Genomic DNA, 23,241 nt, shown 5'->3' with positions numbered 1-23,241 from the left:
GGATATCCCCGGTACCTGGCAGTTGCACCATGACAACGCTCCCAGCCACATTTCTCTGCGCGTACGGGAGTTCCTGGCCAAGCATAACTTGATGACGCTGCCCCAGCACCCCTATAGTCCTGACCTGGCTCCAGCGGAATTTCTGTTCCCCAGAATCAAGAGCGCCGTGAAAGTAGTCCGTTTTGGTACCATCGAACCCATCCAAACCACCGTGACAAAGGCTGTGAAAGAAGTTCCCGTCGACGCCTTCCAGGATGCGTTTACAGTGCATGGCAGAGTCGCTGGCAAAAATGTGCAGATGCCAGAGGAGACTACTGCGAAGAATCCGATGTTTGTACCAATATCTTCAATGAACGTTTTCCTACGGATAAAATTGCTTTACTTTCCGGACACACCCTGTATATTGCAGCGTTTCAAATTCTTAACTCGGAACACTGACGTCATGCGTCATCAATGTTTCAGGTTAAGCGTAGAAAATGTGTTTGGCACAGGCATACGGTCAGGTAAGGCCACGTCTCGTGTATGCGCGACGCTGGCTAAGAAGAAGGTTGGCGCTCTGTCATTCTCAGGGATTAGGGGTATTGGGGTGTAGGTAAGCCCCTTCGCCGCCACGAGCCGCGCTATGATCTTTAATGTCAGGAATTCTTCGCGATTGTGCAAAGAGTGACATAGAATAGCATGGGCGGCCAATAAACGAACCAATACGAGTTACACATATAAAAATAATAATAATGCGCATAGCATTGGAGCCGTAATAGCGAACTTACGTCCACGTTACCTGGATGTTTGATCGCCGTTCGTCGAAACCAGTCAGCCACGCGTTAGCTCACCAGTAGGCTTGTATCTGTAAGCTCACCTTCAATTTTGCTACTTTATTATGAAGGTCGCAATTTCGGAACAACTGTTTTGTTTCTAGACACTCTTTTTCAACATGCTGGAATTGATTCATTGAACGGATTCTCGGCGAAAACAAAAACAAGAGAACTCTCCGTTGGATGTGGGGTTATAACAGGTATGCATAATCCATTCTAGCCACCAACCCCCTTCTCTCACCTTGCCCCACCCAATTTTTTTAATGATGGCCTCTGTGATTATTAATATGGAGATAAAAACGCTGTCCCACAAAACCAACTCGGTTTCCAGCCAGCTCGCTGTCATTGGGAGCTCCGTTTGATGACCCCGATTTCGTGGCTTGAGACACCCCTTCAGAGCTAGAACGTAGGAGCCCTTCGATACAGGAATGTAATTTGCAAGAATATACCATTGAGCGAGTTGGTTAGACGCATTATAATATTATATAGTATACTGTCAATATATTGGTATATAGTTATCAGAATCAGTGCATCAATATCAGAATACGCCAATTGCAAAATGTTTCAATCAATAGCGTCGTAAGCGGCATGCAGTTCCACCCCTCTCTCACTGTCTCCATTCAATGCGCGGAACAATCGTCCCTTCACACAATCCTGCCATGCAGTGCAATACGCAGGCCCATATTAAAGCATACACTGCTTAATTGTCTAGGGTACATAGTCCATATATCATATGGGACATACCCACATATGATGACATGAGAATTCGTACAGGTTTTTATACGGGACCCCGATACGTTAACACGAGATTATTGAGAATTTTTAATACAAATTTTGAAAGGACGAATGGAGGAGCTCTAGAGCGCTGGGTTTAACCATGCGCTCTAGAGCTCCCCCATTCGTCCTTTCAAAATTTGACGCACCGTTTGATTTTGACTCCTCCTTACTGATTTAAAGGCGTTCTGGCGATAACATAAGTTAGATTATATGGTTTGACGCGAAGTTAGGGGGAGACGCGAATGTAAAACAGCTTCGCCTACAAAGGAATGAAAAAAAACAACCGTCAAGCGCACTTAAATTTATTGATTTTCAAGAAGTTCCGATAACCGTTTCGCCGCAGCAAGTGGTCACCGACTAAAGTCTAGGGCCGGTGAGATCCTAATGCCGGCAAACTTACCGAGATGGCGCCAGCCATCGTGGTGCTCCGAGGGGAAACCTGCGTGCGACGCTGGGTGCGCTCGATTCGGGGCGCGCTTTTTGCCGGTGCCCGAGTCGCACGCGGGCGGCCAGTCGACGCGAGGGGTCCGCCGGCAGCGGACGCACGGTCACCGGAGGCTCTTGGCCACCGCCCGTGCTGCAGCAGCAACACACGTGATCGTGCCGCTGAACGCCAGCTGGAAGCGCCGCGCGACCAGCGGCGGCCACCCGTAAGCCGAGGGTCATCGCGAGACCACAGAGCGAGCCATGGGCAAGAAGAACAGCAAGCTCAAGAAAGAGGTCGTCAACCAGCTCGTCAATGAGACCTACTGTGAGTGGCAGACGGCCTGTTGTAACTTCTTGGCCCAACCGTATCGACCGAGTCATCGATCAATTAATTTATTGTCTGGCCGACTGACTGATCAATTAATTGAGCGAATTATCGGTCGACGCCTTAACCAGAGGTTGAGCGTAGCTTGATCGACGGGCCGACTAACCCACTGGCCTGGATGCGCGTAACAAGATCTGGGCACGTATTCACGTAACACCATTTACGCAAGAGTTTTGCCTAATGGCTGGCGTTGGAATGCCCCCGACTCGTGATAGCGGGCAGCCCTATGACGTGGCTATTGCCGCAGTGGCGGCCAATCTCGGACTGCGCTTACGTGAGAGAAGTTTTGTGAATACGCTCCCTGAAGCTGAATTCACAAAGGTTCTCCTTCTCAACTGCTTTTTGACTGGTCGGGCGCCTTCGCCCATGAGATGTTTGATGTCCCGATTGGTCGGCACTTGTTCTTACGAACCGATGCAGCGTATAGGGGCTGCTCTGTGAATACGGACCCTGATTTACTTATGCCTTAACTTCCGGCAACCTTTACAATTATTTTCTTGCCCCTAGATTGGCTCTTTGGATGTTCAGCTCCCAGTGAAGTCAATTTCTTAATTCCCCGACTCAAAATTCTTGCGCCAGAAGCGTTAATGGGACATTGTAAGAGACGATGAATAGAATGGCGAATAAAAGCGATTTCACCGTTATTTGCATCTTTATAAATAAACAAAACCATTAATTTCAATTCCTTTGCTTTCCGACAAAGCATCGTACACCTTTACAATAGTGACAATAAAACTATAACGCGCTGGTCGGGTATGGCTTAAGCGCGTGCCGAGCACAGTGAGCGTCGTGATGCTCGTGAAGAATGTTCGAACGTGAGTGAAAAAGAGAAATATATGCAGAGATGAAACACCAACACACAATTTGTGCGCTTGTAACCCTGATGTGGCCAGCACATGGCTAACCAAAAATGAAATGCGAGTCAGCGTATAGAAGCCATAGAAAATGTGGAGGCAGTGCTTGACGATCTACCTGTTTTACACCGTTAAAGAAGGCACGCTGATTACAGTGAATATTTTCTCAAATAGATACTTGTACAAGCAACTTGCTTAATGCACGTAGACTGGCTCTCAAAACAGAACGTGTAACGTGTCCTATCTTTTACCACGAGTATAAAATGCGTGCCCACAAATCTTTTTTTTTCAATTGTGGCTTAATTTGTGGCCCAGTGTCTGGCTCCTTGCTCAGCCACTACTGCGTGTTGTTCTCTTTTTTCACTAAGTTTTTGTCACTACTCTAAATGTCTTTCCGTATACGCAGTAATGAGAACTGGAGAAACCGGAAGCACTTGTTCATCAATCGGTAGTGCATCACAAATTACAGTTAATCCCATCTTTCAATCTGCTTAAAGAAATTGGGACAGCATTTCCCGCAACTACTTCCGCTAATTCGGCAACATGAACTACCGCAAAGGAAGACTGGCGCAGCACTGTAAACAGCAAAATGACAGCAGTATTGATTGACTGACCTAAACGCACAATGAGCGCATTAAATGAACATTGTCATGGGAAATAGTTTGAACACGCGAGCAGGTTACCACAGCAGATCTCGTGCACGTAGCAACACGAGAACTGGAGACGACGAGAAGCTACCAGCCTTACACGTGATCACATATAATAGTAGAGATTGCAGAGAGCCCCGCTCTTTCGAGATAGTTAATTTGAAATAACCTAAGAAATTGCAATCAAGATACTAAGCTGCGCTAGCTGATTACGAGTATTACGAAACTATGGTAAAATTATATATATATATATATATATATATATATATATATATATATATATATTAAAGGAAATGAAAATTTTCGCTTTTACATTCCAGTGTGTGCGTGCAAGTCGCGACTCCGTTAGAAGCAACGCTACTGCAGCAGCTACGTAAAAGGCCATATCATTAAGCCTTCGAAGGGCTCGATAGGCAGTAAGTCGGTCAAGGCTGGTAGCTGGGCCTAGAAGTTAGGCCATAGCGGCTACTGGCGCCGCTGTTGCGGGAAGCCAGTGGCTCTGAACGAGGCACGCTCGATCTCGCGTGACGACGTGTGTAATGCTTCCCAAACACGCTTCCTGGTAACGCTGCTGCCAACGGCCCGGGCACGCGAAATCACTGCTAGTCATCCTACGAACAAGATTTCTCTGATAAAGGTTCGCATGGATAGCAAGCGTTTGCGAAGCCGTTTGCTTCGAGAAGATTCGTTCTCAATTTCGCCGCCTGAGTTGTGCCCTGCCTTCAGTTTGCAGTTCTAGAGTGCCGTGCCTATACTAGGCATCGAGTGCGACGCTGTGGAAGCTAGAGATAGTTCTTGCAGTGGCCGCGTCCGCCCTTAGAAATAGTTTGATGTTCTTGATCGTAACTGTGCTAAACGGTTCCTTATATAGGCTCAGAAATAAATGAAATACGTTTAATTCTTATAAGCAAACTATGGTACTATATGGTTATTTAATGAAGTCTTTTCAATTTGTTTTTCATAGCGTTTCTTTTCGGTTTTTTGTTGTTGTTGTTGTTGTTGTTATTGTTGTCGTTGTTGTTGTTGGCAGCCCGTCGCGGCAGCCTCACGTGCATGCCCGCGCGAGCATGCGCGTTTGGCACGCAGCGCGGCACGGACGCAATGCGCGGAGGGATACATTTCCGTCACCGAACTTCTTGCGCAGCTTCCACAGCGTTGCACCTGATGTCTGAAACGGAGTATAGTCAGTCACAATGGGGAGATGGAGGGTACAGCAAGATAAAGCAGAGTACAGAACGAAACGGGACATGGATTGCGAACTGTATTGCAAAGAAGCTTTTTTGTTGACTTTCGACTGCAGCCTGGTAAGCATTAATATTATGTGAGTGCATCGCCAATGTTATTAGCCCCTGAATTCGAAAGGAGAGAAATGATGTATTATGGCTTTTATTTTCGAGGACAAATGCTCCAGTTAAAATTTTCTACGAAGTTTAAAACCGTCGAATTTCACTGTGCCTCGCATGTTGCATTAATGTTTACTTCGACACTACGTCAGTACATTAGATGTGTCTTTATTTGAATTATTTTACATTTCTCTCACTGTGCAAACACATAATATTTTCATGAGCATTTTACGACATAATGCCGCATTTACGAAGTAACTATATAGGGTGTCCAGACTAAGGATAATCAAGCTGTTCAAAAAAAGAAAAGAAAAGCCGGCATAAGATATTATAAGATTCACGGTGTTCGGTCGTCAGGGTATAAAAGCATATCTTGCACTGTTTCTTATAAATCTTTTTTTTTTCGTTAGCCAGCTTGGCTAAAGATAATTAGGACACATGCATGGTATACGGGCGCGCACGCGGACACGACAATATTCCCAACCTACTAGAGGCTACCAGCTTCGCTGTAAAATATCAGCAGTAGCACACGCAAGGCTGCTCTTCGTTATTGCGGGTGTCAACAAGGACTGCTACCGAAGTGTCCTCTTTCTTTGATATTAACTGCTTTATTATTATAGACAAATCTTGAAATCAACGCAACGTAAAGCAAAAGAAAAAAGAAAAGCGAACACAGTCAGAAGACGCAAAATAATCGTAAGCCCACTAATACCCAATGTTGAGGGCGATTGGCCTATGTGAACGCCTTTGACTTGCTCAGGCCCTCCGCGTGCGTGCGTGAGCTCATCGCGTCTTTCTTCCCCCGTCCCCTCCCTCTCTCTATCCTATCTTTCTATTCCCTCTGTCCAGTCCCCCAGAATAGCGTAGCCAACCAGACGCCTTTCTGGTTAACATCCCGGCCTTCTCTCTTTCTTTCCTCTTCCTTCGTCATACTTGCTCTTCGTCATACCCTGCTCCTCTATATTCTTCATTTGCTTCGGCTGCGTTTTCCTTTAAAAGGCGCCACATTTACTGTTCGCTCTCGTTTTCTAAAAGTTTTTTTTTGTTACGTATTCCTACTTATTTTACACTTCCTTGGATAAATTACGGTTCATTCTTAACTCGACCAACTCTCAGTTTTGATGGAATTACGGTGCCCTTCTCGCTCGCTTATTTTTTTAGGGTTTGGCTAGTAAGATTAATCTAGTTGTAACTTAAAGTTTTGCGTACCGAAACATGTGCACGATACAGGTGATGACACTTACAGGGGAGTGAGTGAGTGAGTACAGACTTTATTTGAAAACAAGGTATTGACGGATGACCTTGTTGTTAGGCAGCCACGAGCCCCTGGGCCCGGACGGTGACACTTGCAAATATATTACTTAAACTTGAACAATGGTTGCCTTATGTTGTCGTGTTTGCCATCGGGCTCAGCTTTCTTGTAGGGACCACTGGCACGATGCATAGATTCCCGCGCACTGTTTGGACCTCTTACAGGTCTGTTACCAGCTACTTTTGACAACGCACAAGCTCTCGCGCGATAATCGCGCTGCAGCCTACAGGTGGACGCTGTTTCATGTAACACCGCAAGGTTTCCTTCACAAAGCTTTAATCCTTTTTTTTTCTTTTTTTTTGCCAGCGATGGGCGTACTTGTGAAGAACTCCAATTCGTCAACCATTCCGACCTATGCGAGTATTAATCCACACGGGAGAATTAATCCATTAATCCAAAACCCGAAGAAAGGGGGCGGGCATGCAGGATTCATTCACCTGAGCTTCAATGTAGTCTGTTACCGATGTCCTTTCATCGTGCTGTGATTCACGACTTTGCTAACGGGACAGTGATTAGGAATTAGTGATTTGTCTGCGACCCTCCCCATCTTTAGTGGCGATACTTTTGTTTGCGGCATAAACGTTGGTTTGTATTGACCCTTTTCACTGTGATCCCGTGGGCGCTGCCATGTTTTATCACGTGGTGACGCGTCCATTGCTCGCCTCAGCGGCCTCCGTTGCCTCTGTGTTTACGATGGCTATACATGACGCCGGTGCGGCACTGAAAACCTGTGTCGGCGGATATACACGGTGACTGGGTGGACGACGCGCGAAGCTTTGGCTGCAGCTTCAAAGGCCATGTAAGCTCTTTCGGAGCTCATTACGCTTTGTCCAAACGGCACGAGTGGTGTATACGGTGCTTGTAATAAAAGCGGGGATAAAAATCTATTCCAAGCTATCCTAACTTTCCGCTTTTGAACTGAATCAGTGTCAGTGTATATAGCTCTTCGTCTTTTATTTAACAAGTACTTTTAAGATGTGGCTTGTCACTTGACTCAGTAAAGTTCCCCCGGGCGGTCACTATCCGGTTGTTTTTCTGCCTGATCGCTCGCGGGTGTGCTCAGTTGCGATTTATTGTTGCTGGGCACAAGGCTTGTAATGTAGATGTTCCATACGTTGTAATAGCTTGTAGCAAATACGTGTTATCGATAGTCACTCGCTTACTCTGTGGACCGTTACGAAACGTTCAGCTTCGAACATTAGCGCGCTGTCGGTGTAGTCGCCGTCACCCATGCCTCGGTGCACTGACTAAAATATGCGCCCGTTCACCTAATTTTGATACGTTGGCAATAGAGGGGTTATAGGCGTAAGTTTGAGGGCCAGTTGGGGTGGATGTGTGCAGATAACGTGCGAGAAACTTACTATTGCCAATAAGCGGCGCTACTCCCTTTGTCACCGTATAACGAGCGGTACTCATAAATACTTCGTTTAGCGCAATGCAACGGACACAAGAAAGGCGACAGGACAAGGCGCTATGTCCGTTGTATTGCGCTAAACGAAGTATTTATGGTTCCGAACCAACTAGCCCGCCAACGCATTGAGCGGTACTCACTCGTGCTGACCTTCCACGGTTGAGTCCTTTACTTGGATGTTAGCACTACAGTGCTGGCGGATGAGTGAACTTTTTATTTTATCCTCGAGGGAAGCCGTGCATGGGGGCGAAGAGCCGGCAACACAGGCAGTCCTTATGTAGCAGCGGTCTGTGAACTTCGCCACACAGGTTCATTCCATTCCTTAATATGCCAGTCCCAATTTTCGCAGCCTGCTATACTGCAAGCGTCTTCACTCCACCGCTCTATGTTATGCCGTATGAATAAAGCACGGCGCGTTAGCGAAAAGCCAGTTGCATTTCCGACCGATGATCGCACAGAAGCAGAGCGGCGCGCCACTGAAAACGCCATCTCGTTTCTCCAGAGCAAACTGCTTCGCGAAAAAGGTCAACGCTTGCCTCGAAATTGAGGATGCAAACACACACACGGGGCACACACATCTAGCGTTTCATAAGGTCTTGAGGGGATGTATTTCCCTTGCTTTCTATACGACAGGGGTCCTCGCTGCTATTAGACGCCTGTGTTCTGCGAAAATCCAGGACACTGCGTTTGAATGTCACAGTACTGGACACAATGCAGTAGCTCCTGCTTCGTCATTGCCCATGGTAGGCTCAACTACGAAAAGAGCACGTATTTGAATGTAATAACTTTTCCTCAGTCACGTGATGCAAATCCGTTTACAGCCAGTCAACCTCTTGCAGCTTCATATTTTACGCACTTGCATGTTTTAGATATACAGTAGGCCTACATAGCGTATTACACGCTTTATAATCCTCGATATTTACAGCAATGCCCCTTGGCAAGCAGCGTGTATCTTGTAACTGGCAATGCCGTTTTGATCTTGAAAATAATCGTAAAGCGGCGGAACAAATAAAAAAGGCCCGTGTGTTACTGAAAACTCATCTTGCAGAACAAAAGTGCTTAATGGCATCCCTACTCTCACGGAGAAAGATTATAAACTAGTTCCAGAACTTATACGCTTGTTATTGGTTAGATCGCGCTCGTGTTCCTTCCGCGTCGCGCACAGTTTGCCCCCTTTGTTTTTTTTTCTTCCCTCATTTCCGTGGAAGCGCTCGTAGTATTTTCACCGGACAGCTTTGAAAGTTCCCATGCACGGTGTCCGTGCTGATTTCTCATTGCTTACGTTGACGCAATGAATAATTGAATGAGACCCACAGGAGACAGGCTCCGCGGTTTTTTCTCCTTAACATCCAAACACGGAAGCTTGCGTCGACAGAACATTTACTATCTTATGGTTGGTTTCGGGACACACCAAGACATACATATGAATTTGCGTGTTCGATTATACGCGCGCACAAAAGTTCTAAGTGGAGCGGTGCAGCGCTAATGCGTAGAAAGAAAATCTAATTCATAAAGGCCACTCTTTGCAGTAATTTATGTGGCCGCCCAATGGTATCGGTTTTTCGCCTTCACTATATCAGCATTACATCTTAGTCAATTCACTTGGCTTCCCTATGATGCCGTTCGCTAAGATGAAACTGCGCAGACGACCGCACTTCGGACCCGAGAACTGCGCAGCAGAGGAAAGTAACAGTTAACAGATGCCTGTCGCGTTTAGGATGCGGTGCTCAAGGCTACGCTGCCCATCGTCGCTCAATCGCGGCGAGTACTTTCGGATATCGCTTTTCTGGCACTCACCGTGCCAGCGATACCGAGCGTCTGCATGTAGCTATAGATCTTTATCTGTTCGAATCATTTCATCTTGACGAACTCAACCACGAAGAAACAAAATTTTGCGCCGCAAAGATAGCGCTTACTGCCAACTATATCGCGTCTAATCCAGTTGAGTTAGTTGGCAGTCAGAGTTGTTCCGATGGTGCGCATATATTTGATCCCGTTTTTAGGATGTATTCGTCCTGATTCAGTTATAGCAACGACTCTATCATCTTGGGAGCTGCAGTGACACGTAAGAATCTACCGCAGAATTAATGTAGGACAGGTTGATTTCTGCCAGTGGTGTCCCAGAGAGAGAGAGAGAGAGAGAGCGAGAGAGAATGTTCATTATTGGAACTCAGATAATTCTGATGGCGTGTGTAAAGTCGCCTACATGCTACTTGGCATGGGGGAGGAGATGGGTGATCGAAACGCTCTAATGGAGAGCGGGCGAAAGAAAAAGAAAGTATGAGAAAGATGGGATTGGTGTTTCCATATGTTCGCTACGTTGCATTCAAATGGAAGGCTATGTGAAAACGAAGCATTGTCATTCTAATGTATATATATAGCATTTTCTAAAGCTTGCCAAGCAAGCCAATATCCCGAATATAAGCGAACACGCTTAAAGCCTACCGCTGCTTAGAAGGACGAGGCATACTTAGGACCTAATGTGCTTCTCAGCGTGAGTGATGCCTGGCTAAAATTGTCCACTTCATTTTCATCAAATGCTCTTTCATTTATCTAGGCTGTGCATTCGAACAGTACATTCGCGACCGCTTCCATAGCACCACCATTTTCGCAGTAGCGATCGGTAGACTGTCCAAGTTGGCAGAAAACTGTTTGTAGCTGCCGCGTTATTTAGGTGAAGAAGGTGAAGACGACGATACAAAGTTTATTGCCACCGGGGAAGTTGACGCGGAAGTTTCGATCTCAAGTCCGGGTCTACCGAGTGAAGGAAGATACACTGCTGAATTGGTTGGGTATACAAGTGCGGTTTCTTTCCACACGAACATGACTCTTCGCTATCGCCGATGCATCACTTTCGTAAAGTATGTCTTCACCTATTTCTAGTACCGAAGAGCGCTGTGGGTTGTTGCATCCGCCAACTATTTTCTGTGAAGACCACTGTGACCTGAAACCCACTGGCATGTAATGCGGTGGCCAGCGGCATTGGTTATGTGGTGAAAATAGCCGATATCTCGATCGAGCTACAAGTTGATGGTTCTGAGTCCAGTTCATGTTGCCAACACTTTGTAGAGCTGTTGTTGGAGCTGTTACGGTGTCGGTGTCACAGGACGAGAATTAAACGCGAAAAAGAGAACATTTAGGGGTTTACATGAAAGGCAGATTTACACGAGACATATCCACTCATCATTAGAAAAGAATTGCGCCGAAAACCAGAAAGCCGAAGTCCAGAAAGGGACCTGAAATTAAATCTTTGGAAGCGTCAACGAGGTAAATGGCCGTAGGGAGACTGGCATAGGAAAAGAAGCATTAGAATACTCACAATGCTTGATTTTTTTCTTTGGTAACCAAACCATTAGGATTTGTGTTGGAAACTATCTCTCTGGCGAATGACTCGGCAACTTCAATTTTCTTTTTTTCTCCTTAACATATTCTTTATTCAACAAACGTTCGTCTCTCTCGCAAAATTAACTCAATCACGAACGGTTGATAAAAAATTTGGAGATGGTTTCAATCTCTTACTGAATAAATTGAAAAGTGCGCGAAAAGGAAATACTAGCGAAGCAAGCGGTTTGTCCCCCCCCCCCCCACCCTCCTTGATAGAAAATTTCTGTGCAATCGGTGCATTGTATATATATACTTATGATGCATGGTTTCTGAAGTGCATAAAAATATCTTTTCTCCATCCGGTTCCTTTAGGTAAGTAAGTAAAGAGTACTGTATTCTAAAATCACCCAAAATAATGTTCCCACCTTGAGTCATGCTTTTCTCTGAAACCTGAACTACGACTGGCTTCCCTCGGTTCTTGTGTACCTTCGGTTCTTGTTTTTGTAGCCGCGTTCCACCAGTTCATTCCAGGCTGTCCTGAACTATGCTCACTGCACGCTGTGTTTTTTCGTTGACCCCATTTAACGGCGCTTTGTTTTGCTGCGGCGTCTCGTCCATAGTCACCTACACCCGCTGCTTTACGTCAAGCACTTGAGTCTTGCATTTCATTAGAGTCGAGGATGTTCATTAGCGCCCTCTTGCACGCCTCTCTCTTTCTACGTGATGTTACTATGGGGACAAAAACCCCGCCGTTGCTTTTAAATGCTCTCTAATGACTTCTCCAAGTAGGACTAATGCCGAGTTCCTTCTCAAATGCTGGCCATTTTCGTTACTCTCGTGTCCTCAGGCAGCAGCGGCGCCGTCTTTCTTCCTAACGATGTTCCCGTTTTCAAAGTACAGTCAGCCCTCTATTTGCTCTTCCCGCGCATACGTGTATTCCTGGCCTTCGGTATGGATTTTCACTGTCGCCTGAACGATTTTCTTGACCTCCCGGTTCGCTCGTCGGTGCACGTCTACTTTTCTACGTTTTTGCTGCTGCGTCGATAACCTGTCCACTTTTCTGTACTTAATTTGTTTCGACTTTCGGTTGCCAAGTGCACTGATATTGTTCATCTACTTCTGTGTGCCCCAGTTAAGCGTTCGTTTTATTTAATATTTAGTTCATGGCGCCCTTCTTTTTTTTCGTACCTCTACAACACTTTAATATCCGCCGATTCGGACATTAAAGTGCGATATTTTCGTGATGATGGTTAGCCTTTCGTTGAGTGTCTTTCTAGCTTCTTCCTGACATGGTTAGGCCTTGCTATATGCTCTATAAAGATGGCCCACTGTTTTCAATGAAGTTCTACTTCGACGTCCCTATAAGACACTCTTATTCCGTATAAAGCGTAAACAGTGGCTACAGATGGCGCTGTTCTGGGTCGAATACGTGTACGCAATATCGTTGACGCTAAGTTCACTAACAGAAACAGCGGCAGCAGTTCTGATGACCTTTAAGCGCAACACAGTAAAGTTTATTTCACTACTTGGTCTTCCTGTTTTCGTACATGTGTCCTTAAAGCGTTCACGGTAAGACCCTAAACCACCTCGGTAATTTCAAATAAGCATGCATATTGTTTACAGGATGCCATGATGACGACCGTAGTGACATATTACTGGGCTTTCCTCTATGTAGTAGCCGAACGATAAATAATAATAATAATCCCGCTCCCCTTTCCAGTGCCTTCCTAACGCTTTTCTCCATGCGTGGCGACGTCAACAGAGCCGTGGCCTGACATCAGGAGGACTGCAATTGTCGAATGATCGACCTACGAGCTATGACGTCTCGACCTATGTGTTATGACGTCAGTTTTGCTTCCTCAGCTGGCGGCTGTTTTATCTGCAGTCGCGTGCGCGCTGTTTTAGCGTCGGAGAGTTGTAGCTTTGCGTGAGACGTTAGCTTGATACTTGAGGCCGTCGGTGCAAGTGCCGCCTCTCCGCAAAACCGCGGCAGACATGCTGAGATATATTATACCTGTTATCGTGTACTGTGCCAGAGCGTATAATCAAGTTCGAATTCAAAATCAATTGTAAGAACGTTCGAGATCGCGAACGCTTAACCATGATGATTATGATGATGATGATGGTGATCTCTACTGGCATCCTCTTTGCAACGGGGCGGCCACAATTAGTCACCTGGCCTGCTTGATTTAAACAGGTTTTACTACGCCTATCGCTATGTAACTTTTTGCCTATCTGATATCGATATTATACTTCGAATTTAAAACCTTTGTCACTAAATTGTACCCTTACCCACGCTTTCAATGACTCCTGTAATATTACTCTCTTGCCTGTATTTTTTTACTCCTATACTCTAAACCTGCCTTAGTTATCTCGACTGCTGATTAGCTGCTCCTTTCATGTTATTTAAATCCCAGCGCTTCTGGAAGGTGTACACTCCCTGCGGGTGTCGCTGGGTCAATATCTCAGCATTCCATTACGATGTGCCGAGTCGTTTGCGAGATTCTTCTTTTTTTTTTTTTATGGCCGCGCACACATGCCTCATCCGGTGGCGAATATTTGCTCCGGTATGTTTCTAGCTTCAAGCAGCCAGGTCGGGCCTCAAAATAGCAAAGCAGCCCCCTTTGTGTTATCATACAGATTTTCCCTCGTGATTTCTTTCTCGCCGCTTTTGTAAATCTCCATTGTCTTTTTTGTTTCCACCCTTTGAATACAATTTACCGCCTCTATTTCTCTCCCTTTCTTTTGTATGACTCGTGGTTGTCGATTTGGCTTTGTTTATTTGGTTTAAGTTTAGCTGTCTGTTTGATTTTTAGATCTCAAACTCGTTTTTAGGAACAATCTGTGCTGGATGTTTCAACCCAGAACTAACAAACCACTCTTGTCATTTATCCGAGTCCATTCTAAGCTCATCAAGAGAGGCATTGCTAACACGTGCTTCAAAAATACCCTTTCAATGTCATGTCAATACATCATGGAAAATAGCTTCGGTAAACAAGCCCAGAGGCTTCAGGAAATGGGTTACTCGGGCAAACTGCTGACGTCAGTAGCGGGAAGCTTGCACAAGGAAGATAAAGCTAGGAACCCTAAATATACCATAACCAGAAAGACAGTAACTGTCATGCCGTTCATCCACACACATTGTCCCTTAATCTCATCCAAGTTTGTCGGCGTGATGGTGTAGATGTCGCGTTTTCGGCACCAAATGGGATGCATGTAGGCAGCCCATGTATGCAGCCTAAACAGCTTCTCTGGTCCGTCCCCATATGAATGTTGCGGCCTTACGAATTTCTTTAGCTCCGTATCTCGTCATTTTGGCATTAATTGCCGAAACCATCATTGCAGACTCATAATCAACGACACACAAATCATCAGTCGCCACAAAAGCAAACAAACTAAAGAGATAATTGAAACGCAAGCAACTCACAAGTCTGGAGAGCGCTTTGCAAGTGTGCCTTCATTGTCACTAGAAGTCAACAAACACTGACACCAAGGACAACACAGGGGAAATTACTTGTGCGTAAGAAATGAAATAAAGAAACGATAAATTAATGGAAATAAAAGTGTATGAAAAAACAACTTGCCGCAGGTGGTAACCAATCTCACAACCTCCGCATATCGCGTGCGATGCTCTACCAATTCAGCTACCGCGGCGCCGTTTCCCTATCCACTTTTTTGGGTATTTATGTGTCCTAGTAGAACCCTGGGAGTGTTAGCCAGTGCCACCGAAATGCGGAGGTTGTAGGTTCGGTTCCCACCTGCGGCAAGTTGTTTTTTCATCCACTTTAATTTCCATTAATTTATCGGTTCTTTATTTCATTTGTTAAGCACAAGTAAATTCCCCTATGTTGTCCTTGGTGTCAACGTTTGTTGGCTTCTCATGATATGACAAATAAAAATCGGGCCCCTTGGTTAACCCCCATTCTTCTCGTTTATTACATAACGAGGGTCTCGAATGCGGCAACATTGATGCCTTCAGGTAGCATATATGGATTTATTGACCAGTTGCCTTCACCCAAAAAGATCACGTTCTCGTGACGCCTGCGGCAAAAAGGACGTTCCACGTCCGCCACCAAGGTCTGTGAGTGGTGGCACTGGCTAACACTCCCAGGGTTCTACTAGGACACATAAATACCCAAGAAAGTAGATGGGGAAACGGCGCCGCGGTAGCTCAATTGGTAGAGCACCGCACGCGAAATGCGGAGGTTGTGGGTTCGGTTCCCACCTGCGGCAAGTTGTTTTTTCATCCACATTTATTTCCATTAATTTATCGTTTCTTTGTTTAATTTGTTAAGCACAAGTAATTTCCCCTATGTTGTCCTTGGTGTCAGTGTTTGTTGGCTTCTCATGATATGACTAATAAAAATCGGGCCCCTCGGTTAACCCCCTGTCTTCTCGTTTCCTTCATTGTCGCTGTGCGATAAAGACGTGCAATATTTAGACAGGTGATCTACATGTTGTTTGTTGGAAGCAAAGTTCCGAACATGTGTCACCCACCTGTAATTTCTGTTGTGGCATAGCGTGGTACTTAAGCCTGGTTTAGGTGCGTAATAAAATTGTTGTAAAGGCGGAACCGCATGGCGCGATTTCAGGCGCGATTGACGCGCGGATGGTGGGACGCGCGCGTCATTTTGACGCGTGCCCAGCATGATCCGTCACGAAATCGCGCCGCCGCGTGCTGCTGCTCGGAGTAGAAAAAATCGCGTCGCGCGGCGCGTCCGCCAATCAGAGTTCAGGTAAGTCACGTGGCATTTGATCACGTGGCATTTTGGTTTTGCCACCAGATGGCCCTGCTGTCTGCGCATCTCGACGGAACCTCTCTGGCGCAATTTTTTTTTTTCTCGGCAGAACTGGCGCGTGCGTCAAAGAAAGCATGTGCTACCGTGATTTCGTTCGCGCATCGTGTCAGTTCGCGCATCGTGTTCACCTAAAATGGACAAAGCAACCTTAAACGAGGCCCTAATAACTGAAGTGAAGAAGCGTCGCGTCCTGTCGGACGTACGCGACCGCAATTACAAGAACATCAAACGTAACCAGGCTTGGCGAGCTATAGCAGATACCCTCAGCGTAGGCGGTATAGCAGATGCCCTCAGCATCCCCCTTAATAGTAGCAATCGCCTCTTCTGCTTGGTAGTAAGCGGCCGACACTCTATTTTCTATGTGAAGTTGTAAACAAGCAGCGGCCGCTCATCATGCGGAAGGTACATATTCGCAGTTTCGTACACAATATTGCTGCTTGAAATCAAGCTTGATAAATACACTTCGGAAAAAAAATGTCGCTGTCTAATTACACTAAGATTACTTTTATTGTTGTGTTCTGTAAGTTTAAGGGCATATTATATATGCGGTAACAGAGGCAATTCATGTCGTTGGGAGTTACGTTGTCTGGCAATCCGGGAAACGCGACGCGAAAGCGCCGCTCCCTTTTTTCACGCGGGTGCTCGGGCGTCGGCGGCAACGCGGGCGTTCGCCGCGCCTCGCGTTTTTCGCTCGCGGAAAACACGCCATGCGGTTCCAGCTTAAGTCGGTGCTCTTTTATGTCACTTCTCTTACTTACCACGTAGATCGTCGCGCTTCTAAGCGAAGATGCAACAATACGCCACTCTTGCATCTTCTCTGCTTTTCTGGTGAAGACGTCAGTAGCTACACTGAAAACTCTCTCGATGTGCGCGCTGGAGAGAAGGATGGTGGTGTAACGCACGGGCACCTTGCGCACAATATTGTCGTTACGCAATGTCGTGATGCTCGCATATAATGAAAATCTGAAAAGATTGTCCGCAGCTGGCATTAACCTGAAGTGGCCATGGCTATCGAGCCATAACAGTGCCGGCTCGATTTGTCGGCCAACATCTGGTAGAACTCCAGTCGACGCCCTTCAATACTTAGCCATTTATAAATAAAATCGAGGAATTATAAGGGACGCCAGGGAAAGTTCATGTCCCTAGAAAAGGAAAGTAGCTGACTACATATAATTGGTTACTCAAAAATGTAATTACATTACAGTGGGCGTTACAGAGCAAAAAATATAATTGATCGATTACAAAAGTACCAAAAATGTAATTGATTACAAGTAGTTTATTGCACTCAGTCCACTGTGCATAAGCCTGACACACACACATACACACGAGTGTCCTCGTTATGGATTTTTTCATTGTAGTATGCTTTCAGAATGCAAAGCATATCGATGCAGAAGCGTTTCCACATGAAGCGAAATAAAAATAAAGGAAAGGGGTGAGCATGTCCGGCGTATGCACATATACTTGAGCGGTCAGTGACACCATCTAGTTCGTGCTCGCATCCCGAATAGGAAACGCGGTGTGTTTACTTACAGGTCAGTCACTTCCTCGCGCGCTCTGTGGATGCTCATTAATGCAAAGCTATTCCTCCTGTTGAGGAGCACGCAGGTCAGCAAAGTGAAGAGGTGCGCACATCGCCACCGCCCTCCTATGCGTGCGCGTGCCCGGCATAAAAACAGCATCGGGGCCACAGAGGACGAGCGAAGGAAGGGGGGGAAGTAAGGCACGCGCCTCCCGTCCGAGCGACAGCTTTCTGGCTACACTGGTTCGGAACACTTGCGCCCGATTTGGTTTACTTTCCTGCCAGTTTCTCTCTCCCCCCCCCTCTCTCTCTCTGTGTATACTCGCTTTTAGGTGTTCACCAAGAGACTTTCAAAAAACACCTGCCTTTAAAGCCAGAACTTTAGCCATGGAAATTATCCTCTGCGTATTTACGTGCATTAATGGCCTACACTGCACTTAAGGTAGTTGTTTTCGCAGTGTAAGCTAAGGAAAATAAATTAAGCGTTTAATGGGCGTCGTATGGTGACAGAAAAGGGCGTGCGCGCTTGCGCAACTTTCGTTGTACCTGCATTCCAAATCTGCACTGGCCCACGAGAAGCACGAATGTCTCCGTGGTTGTTCAGAAGTCTCAGAGTTCTGAGAATATCAGTGCTTGGAAACATGCGATGGCGCAGCTTGCTAAGAGTTTTCTGGACAAGCTGAATCCACTATTCTAGCTGAACTGAGCTGATAAATCTGAGCTCATAAATACACAGCAGCATCAGCAGTGTCGCATGTGACTTCCCCTCCTTTAAAGCATTCTTGATGTCATCATCCTGTAACTTCTAAAGGCGGTCTCCTCGAAGGCCTGTCTCAAGTTTCTGGATTCATGAGGTTCACTTGGCCAGCCTGAACCTGTTGATAAAACTGTGCCTCGTACCGCTCGTTTCGGAGAAGTTCCGTGCGACGCCTACTCGGCTTTGTTCTTTTGGTAAGAATACAACCGTCTTGAAGACCTGGTTCATGGCGCACCCTGTACTTGCGGCGCTTCGGCACGTGGTCAATGAGGAGTAGACATTTTTTTATATATTTATTTTTGCCGTTACAGTTGAAGCCAACCCCAACTTATCAACCGCGACATGGCCTGAAATACTTCGCAGTACAGCTAACAACACCAGTTTCCAAAAAACAAGTTGCCTCGGACCCCAATACGTTTCACGTTTTCCAAACCGCGACGACCCATACGGCTCACTATTCACTTCCCAACCCTGTATCACGAAGGAACTTTCGGAGAAGCCGAAGTACCTCCCTCTTAAATATCCTTACTGTTATGTATTTTGTGTTTCCTCTGTGCGATTTGCTTTCACAGAATGCTGAGAACACCATTGACTTTGTTATTTACTTTCCTACACGCCTCGTAGTGCTTTCTTTTTTTTTGTTATTTACCGTTCTTGTTTACCACGTTTTTGCAGTTATTACTTCCACATAAATTTAAGCCCCCAAACCCTTCCTGTCCCCCTAGGTAGTACCTGCGGGTTCTTTAGGTTAAAATAAATGATATGAAATGAGAATGTCCTAGCCATTGAACCAAATCAGAAGGTAAAAAAGAACGAGATCAGTATACAGTGCTTGTATCACTGTCGAGTGGTCGTTTTCAGAGTGCCGCCATCGCTCTACAAATACTACGTGCGACATCAGTCAAGCTGCATTAGGCGAATGAGTAGGCGATATGATCGTTTCATTATCGCCATCGGAGTCCGCTTACGCTCACAGTAAAAAAAAAAAAAAATTCGGTTGCTGTCTTTTACGAAATTTCTAGTGCCCCCCGGATGCTCTGAAACGAGCAGTCGTGGACGCGCCAAATACCTAGAGGGCGGCGATAGCTGCCAGTCGGGGAGGAGCAGAGGGAACAAGGTGAAACGCGAGCCCGAAATCGTCGGCAGTGTGCGGCCCGAATGAAGTGGCGCTGGCATGAGAGAGTTACGAAAGCAGAATCCCTTTAAGAGGAAGCTTTAGCTCGGGCCCAACTCCGACGCGGCCTATTCAAATACATGTAAAACGCAAAAACGTTTTTATGAGATAACCCCTGGACCGATTTTGATGAAATTTGTTGCATTTGAAAGAGAAAGTTAAATTCTAGTGACTGTTGGAAGCGGAATTTCGATTTAGTGCTTGAATTTTCCTAAAACGATTTTCAAATATTTGACCGTTTGAAAAAAATAGAAGCACGAAGTTTACAAATTCATAGCTCTGCATCAAGAACTGATATCGCGGTTCTGTAAACGGCATCCATTAGACCATTCAAAGCGGACAAATTCAATATGTCATTTTACATCTTACGTGAATTTGTTACGTTGGTTACAACGGTTTTGCAAAAGTTGTATTTCCCTATGTATAAATCTTTTTATATTCATGTGTAACATATCAATTTCGTCCGCTTTAGATGTACTATTAGATGCAATTCACAGAATTGTATTATCGTTTTTAGTGGTTGAGTTACAGAGTTGTAAACTTGATAGTTTCATTTTTTGAAAATTTACGATTTTTACCAATTTTTAATAAGAAATTGACGACCTAAATAAAAAATCCGAAACCAACAGTCGCTAGATTTTAGTTTTTCTTTTAAATGGAACAAATTTCGTCAAATTTGGTGCGGTGGTTGCCGAGAAAAACGAATTCTCCTTTTACATGTATTTAGATAGGAGCACTCGAGCTAAAGCTTCCTCTTAAGGAGTTCGCGTTATACTTGCTCGCGCGTGTCCGTGCATCACTTCGAACTTGAGATGACATGGCTGCCTCGTCTCACTCGCTGATGCTGCAGGGAAATACGCGAGGACCACTCTCCGCTCACGGCCTTCAGAGGGAATGAACATGTGGCCGTGACGAATCGACGTTGAGACGATGAACGCATGTGGGAAGAAGCTGTAAAAGTGGGTCGTCGCAAAAAGAGCGGGAAAATAAGGAGGGTCGAGTAATCAAGCAAGAGCAGCAAAACAACTTCATTCGGTTGCCCATTGTTTCGATGGTTCGGTGGGAACAGAGGAGAAAAAAAGAAACGGGAATGAAGGTGGATGAATGAGAGAAAAGTGCATAAGAGGAGAGGCATGGCGCGCTTACACGTAAGAGAATACGTCCTTCTCGGCAGCTCGAGATTGAGTATTTGAGGAAGCGGAAGCGCACTTACGCTTCTTTGCATGCCATTGATGGAGCAGGCCAGCCGCTTGGCATTTTCTCGTCAGTAAGTGGGCTGCTCTGCATTTGGGTTAGCATAGTAGAAGTTATGCTTTTCGCAAAGTGATAATCATACAGCGATTAAAAACAAAAACAAAGGAAAATCGCCTGGCATTATTCAGTTCACTCTCAGAAATATAAGCAATAGTTTGTGCAACGAATATATATATATATATATATATATATAACCAGAATTGATTGATCATGAATGGCTGATGATAAACAAACGAAAAAAATATAACGAAAAGAATCAGTACGTGATTCCGCCCTTGCTTTAATTTATTTCTCAAAACACTGGAAAGTGCACCGCCGTCTAAGCAAGGAAATCATGGTGGCACGTGTGAAGACAGGCCAGTATAGAGCCACACTGCAGTCCTCGTGAAACTTTCGAAGTGTGTGCGCGAGCGTAAATGCCTTCATCGAGGCCCTATAGTGCCTCTTCTGTATCACTCCTGACCCACTGTAATCGCAATGAAGATGGAACGGCCATCCCCTGTTGCTTTTAGAGTTACCGACAGGCCCCGACACGTGACCTGGTGGCAGCTTCGGTCACGCGTGTAGTGACGTTTAGAAGGGGTTGTCCGGCCATCTTACAAAAGAAATCAATGGTATCGGAAGGAAGCGGGTGCATTGTTCTACTGTTTGAGTAGTAGCAGCACTATCTCGGGCGCCTAATTATTTTCAAATAATTATGCAACTCGGCACTTTTTTTGAAGATCCCTCGTTGAGGACAGAGCACGCTGGCCAGAGCGAGCGTGACGCCACATGTGTCTGCGTTGTGCGGTCGGGCCACGTACGCCTCGCTGCGACAATTCCATAACGCGGGCCTCACTAGTGCGACAGCGCTTTTCTGAATTTCGCACTGCACGCTGGTTCGTTCAGTGAAGACTCCTAGGCCGACGCCGACACGACAGTGATGCCGACATCACGCTGTCGCCAACGGTCAGTAGGCTATAGCCGGCCGACCACGTCATCGAGAGACTGTGGCAGACTAGGGCGACAACGACGCGCCGACGAGATCAACGACAGCGAGTCGTCGTAGTGTGTCAGGCCTTCGTGCCGACGACGCCAACGAAACCAGTCTGTCGACTGTCGTTCAACCGGTATTCGTGTGATCGGCCGTTGAGGGAAAACATCACACCGATAACGCGATTTCCGCAGGAACAGCACTGCACTGTCATATACGCACATTTATGCGCGCTCAAAAAAAGTTCAAACAAGTTTCCGAAGCTAAAATGCACGATTGTCAGCAGCCCACATCGAATTTGAGCCGATACCGACCTCGTTCAGTGGAGGTTTGGCCTAGCATAGCTGTACACCCACTACCGGCGCACCTGAACTAGAGGATAAGCAGTTAGGACGAAAGGAACTGCTTTTGCAGTTTAGTTCCCAGTCATAGAGATTTGAGATGAACCACTCTTCGGTTCGTACCATGCGCACACAAGAAGCGGCGACACGGCGCGATGTCGACACTGCTTACGTCACCGTTCTCGATTGAAGTTGGCTAAAGCATTCGGGCTAGTTGCTTGAGATTCATGATAACGCAGTGTAGCGCCAATGGTCGAGATCCGAGAATCGACATACACACAGGGTGCTAATTTCAACTAAAAATTGCTATAACTATTGCTATAACCATTATGTATGTATGTGTGTATGTATGTATGTATGTATGTATGTATGTATGTATGTATGTATGTATGTATGTATGTATGTATGTATGTATGTATGTATGTATGTATGTATGTATGTATGTATGTATGCTTATACACTTTTTCTTTCATTTTGTTCGATTTCATAAGCTTCAAGAATTTCTGTTGACATTTTTCTTTGGGCCCAATTCAACGTAGTTGCTTTTTCAATGACCGAGACACAGCTGCACTACAGGCAATGCATGCCATGAGCTGAAATAACTATTGTGGCATTATAATGAGGGGGAGGGGGGCTCCTATAGCCTGAATAAAACAACGGCCTATTTGACCGACATACGCTCGTTCGCACGGCAATGTCATTAAATAAATAACATTTTGTATGCGATTCACAAACTGCTTGCGGTGCCTTGTGAGGCCGGCGGCGGTCTCTTTCTTCCCCGAGTTGACTTTCTTGCACATCCTCTGCAATAGTTCAGGAACAGAAAAAGACCACGTCCACTCGGGACCTTCTCACTATCGTTATCGGACTAGGCGAGATACTATGTATGCAATGTACGACCGCAACCTTCTTTGCTTTGGCAGGGCTATTGCACTCATTTGAATTGACTCTGTACTTTTTACTCAAGCTCTCCGCTACCGAGATCAACAGTAGCAAAGGGTAACCAGAATCGACCAGATGCATGGCCGGGCCCCACAAACTTGTGTCAGTCTTTTGGTCCCACAACCTGATCAGTGAATTATGAAGACAAGAGTGCATTACAGGCAGCGCGATTTGCTAATTTCTAGTGTGCG

At 45.8% G+C, this 23,241-nt stretch overlaps 1 protein-coding gene across 1 annotated transcript in view; it reads left to right on the top strand.

The window, feature by feature from the left end:
* The first annotated feature begins 2,120 nt into the window (after window positions 1-2,120).
* Window positions 2,121-23,241, top strand: part of LOC142581575 (frequenin-2-like) — a 331,934-nt gene continuing 310,813 nt past the window's right edge. The window contains exon 1 of the mRNA XM_075691218.1: window positions 2,121-2,340. Within this exon, the coding sequence (XP_075547333.1) occupies window positions 2,277-2,340 (64 nt within the window). The 5' untranslated portion in view covers window positions 2,121-2,276. The remainder of the gene's footprint in view (window positions 2,341-23,241) is intronic.

The sequence above is a fragment of the Dermacentor variabilis genome, chromosome 1 (assembly GCF_050947875.1).
Source record: "Dermacentor variabilis isolate Ectoservices chromosome 1, ASM5094787v1, whole genome shotgun sequence".
Taxonomy (NCBI): domain Eukaryota; kingdom Metazoa; phylum Arthropoda; class Arachnida; order Ixodida; family Ixodidae; genus Dermacentor; species Dermacentor variabilis.
The sequence above is the reverse complement of the archived record's forward strand: the minus strand, read 5'-3'. Positions and strand labels throughout refer to the sequence as shown.